General features: G+C 47.8%; 1 protein-coding gene across 1 annotated transcript; it reads right to left on the bottom strand.

Moving 5' to 3' along the window:
* Positions 1 to 1,889: 1,889 nt before the first annotated feature.
* Ldoc1 (LDOC1 regulator of NFKB signaling) lies at positions 1,890 to 3,346 on the bottom strand. The gene has a single exon (XM_021188697.1). The coding sequence runs from the start codon at positions 3,144 to 3,146 to the stop codon at positions 2,685 to 2,687; it is 462 nt and encodes a 153-aa protein (XP_021044356.1). The 5' UTR covers positions 3,147 to 3,346; the 3' UTR covers positions 1,890 to 2,684.
* Positions 3,347 to 3,569: the final 223 nt, after the last annotated feature.

The raw sequence follows: 3,569 nt of genomic DNA, 5'->3' as shown, positions 1-3,569 counted from the left end.
TAGTTGGCCATCAATGGGAGAAGAGGCCCTTCGTCCTATGAAGATCATATGCCCCAGTCCAGTACTGCCTGGACCAGGAAGTGGGAGTGGATAGATTGGGGAGCAGGGTTGGGGGACTGTATAGGGGACTTTTGGAGAGAAAACTAGGAAAGGAATAGCATTTGAAATGTAAATGAAGAAAATATCTAATAGTATTTTTTTAAAAAAATACTATTTTGTCATGGCAATCTCCCTAAGCAGGGACCCCTCCCTTCCCCACAGAGAATGTACTTGCTTGGCTTTGGGATAGACAGACCCTATATATCCTCAACTTTTATCATAGAAGGTTTCATCCCAGATCTACTCAAGAACACTTCTTTCCCTTACTCTGAACTGTATCCAGTCACCCTTATAGTTTTGGCCCAGGTATCCTCATAGCTTCATGGAATCATGTTGCTATGGAACCATCATGAGCTCAATGACTCTGCATTTACCAATGTTTCCTAGCTCCTCCCTGCTTACCTGGATCTTAAATTTGGACTGAATATCTTGATTTTATTCTCATTGACTCTTTTCCTTAATTCTTGTTCACCAGTAGCCCATCATCTTTCTGGTGAGGAAGAAATCGTGATTCTATAGCCTCATATATGCTGTGTCTTCAAAGTGTATCTGTTTCTCTTCCAAGCATATCTTATCCCATGAGAAGAGGTAATGTGATAACTGAAACCCAAATCACTACAGTCCTCTTTATTCATCAGCATTGGGCACAGCAGCTCTGGAAGAGTTCCATTTCCACCCAGACCTTGGCCTCTTTGTTGAGTCTTCCCTATCCCCATCTGTCTCCACCCTCCAAAAAGTAAGTGTCCTAAGACCTGAAAAAGAATCCCACTTTGATCTTTGTGTATTTACCAGATAATACGCTTGTCTTGCTGGCATCTTGTAAGAGTCCCAAAGAGAGAATGGGTCCCTGTCACAGTTTTATTTCCACTCTTCTCAGTTCCTGGTAAACTTGACATATTCCTTTTAAAGCCAGTCTCAAGCAAGCATGCTGCTGGCTGAGCCTTGCTGCCAAGGCCTGGAAGGAACTACCCATGCTTATGTGGTGCTGAAAATGTAGCTGGCATTGCTCCAAATGCCTGTGGACAGGATCTGATTTAACCCACACCTGTCAGGTTACTCATATGATAACCAGCGTCCCTCATTTCATCCTCCCCAAGGTTTAGCAGTTTAATAAATAAGTGTGGTCATGCCTGAAACTCTTAAACCATGATGTATTATTTAAATTAATTAAACGTTCTATGTCTGAATTGGCTTTCAAACCAGTAAAATGACATTAAGGCAGATTCAGGAAACCTTAGATCTTCCCATTATTTCCTTCCCATTATATACAGTGTATACTCCTTTACCAAGTTCATTTCAGCAAGGTAACATAATGGACTGACACAGACAAAGCTGTGCAGATAATTCTCAGTACCTACCCTCTGGACTTTCTGGGAGATGTCAACTCAAACTCCAGCCGAGGTTCTAGCTCAGGAGACATAAGCATCTTGCCAGTGGCCACTCACAGGAAAGGACAATGGATAAAACTTCCCTGCCATGTTAGAAAACTTCACTGTGCCCAGTAATATGCCTCCACTGTCAGTCTAAATACTAATAATGCCCCTTTATTTCTCCAAAGCGACCTAATTTAAGATGACAGGCCCCCTACCCAGTCACCCTTTATATGCCACCTTGGAAGCTCCAGACAACGCTCCTTCACCAAAGCTTTTCAAACCCTATGACAGGGCCCTCTGGAGCCTAAAAATGAAAGTGAGAAATTGAACCAAGTTCCCCAGCCTCAATGAAATAATGGAGGCGAGTTGCAATAGCCAATGGCAGCAATTAACCATGAAAAGACAACCTTTTGCTTCTAGTTTTGCAGTGCTTGATATTTATTGCAAAGAATTACATTTTTTTTTTCAAGTACTAGAGAGGATCTGGGCTGAATCCCTGTCCGTTTGCTTTTATTTTAGTAGTCCTTGTCCACATGTACACATCTGTGAGACTGCTGCAGTTCTGAAAGGAAAAGTGCTGTGCAAAACTGATGCATAGGAGAAAAGAAATGTCAACATTTTAACTGTCCGGCAGGCACATCAGGTTCCTGCAGCAGTCTGGTCAGGCAGATGTGGAACCTGGAAGTATGTACAGAACTAACCAGTCTGTAAAGACTGGCTGGCCCCTTCAAGGCTTAGTGAGCAGTCCAAAACAGAGTCTGAATGGGTGTAGTAGCAACTCCATCATCTACTTGGTCCTTATCTTGAAAAGTGGATGGCTTCAGATGAAATTCGGCGAGTGGAGGTGAAATGTCAGTAATCTGCTTCTGGGCAGATGGAGGTCTGGCCTGAGTTCCAGTGGATGTCAGCAGCAGGAATGCAGGTGGTCGGACCAGTTCTAATAGGGACCTGGAAAATGGCTGGAACTCAAAACAGAGTTCAGATTAGGATAAGTGCCTGAGGCCAAAGTCAGTTTCAGAGCAAGGTCCAGGCCCAACTCACAGCAGGTAACTGGAACAAAGACAAGTCCTGAAGGGAATGATGGAGCAAACAGACTGGCAGGGAAGAGGGTGGCTTTGCAAAGGGAGAGGTTGAGGCAGCAGGAATGGCGGGTGGGGGGTTGGAATGAGAAGGCGTGAAGGCCCCCACCTCTAGGCCTAAGGGAGCTCCGGACTAGTGATCTTCCTCCATTTCTTCCTCTTCATCATCATCATCATCACCATCATCTTCGTCGTCGGTCCCCCAGCCAAAATACTGCTTCATCTCATCAACAAAGGCCTGATAATCACCTAGGACATAGCTATTTGACTCGATGTAAGGCATCACCCACTCCTCAGCTTCCCCGGAGAGGAGGCTGATCAAGAACGCCACTTTCATGGCATCATTGCAGAAGTGCTCCTCATTCACAAGCATGTAAGACATGGTCTGCATGATAAACTCAGGGAGCCGGCCACTCTCGCCGCTAAACCGCGAGGGGTAGGGCACCGGACAGCTCGGCGGACATACCTGGCGCAGCAGCCTGGCCCGCTCACACACCAACAGTCGCAGCTGCTTCAGGAGCTGGTGGTTCTCGATGCACAGGGCGTGGTGCCTGTCCAGAAGCGCGTGCAGAAGCGACAGCAGCTCTTCCACCATGGCTAATGGCTTGGACGGTGTCGGTGTAGGTCTCGGCTCGGCTCGGCTCCACGGAGCAGCACAGAGAGGCTGAGCAGAAAGTGCGGGTCCTCAGAGGAGTGCGGACCCTGGGCAATAAAGGGAGGGGTCCCAGCCAGTGGCAGAAGCTCCACCCACAGTGTCACTTTACAAACCTGTGCGCTAGCGCAGTGCGGTAAGGAAGGTGTGGCTGGGAAGGGTGCGGGATGGGGTGGGGGTGTGGTCAGGGTGGGACTGGTGGCCAGAGTGGACGTGGCTGAAGAAGAGGAGGGCGTGACCCAGGAGCATCGCCGCGGGCTCCCGCCAGTTCTTCCTCCTGGAAGAAGGAAGGCTGAGGGAGCAAAGCTTGCCACAGTGGAGAACAGATGCTCAGCCCTCAGGGCTGGCCTGCTCCAGCTGAAACTT

Source organism: Mus pahari, chromosome X, assembly GCF_900095145.1.
Source record: "Mus pahari chromosome X, PAHARI_EIJ_v1.1, whole genome shotgun sequence".
Lineage (NCBI taxonomy): Eukaryota > Metazoa > Chordata > Mammalia > Rodentia > Muridae > Mus > Mus pahari.
The sequence above is the reverse complement of the archived record's forward strand: the minus strand, read 5'-3'. Positions and strand labels throughout refer to the sequence as shown.

Coding starts and splice junctions, on each gene's coding strand:
- Ldoc1 (XM_021188697.1), bottom strand. CDS start 3,146: ATGGTGGAAGAGCTGCTGTCGCTTCTGCACGCGCTTCTGGACAGGCAC.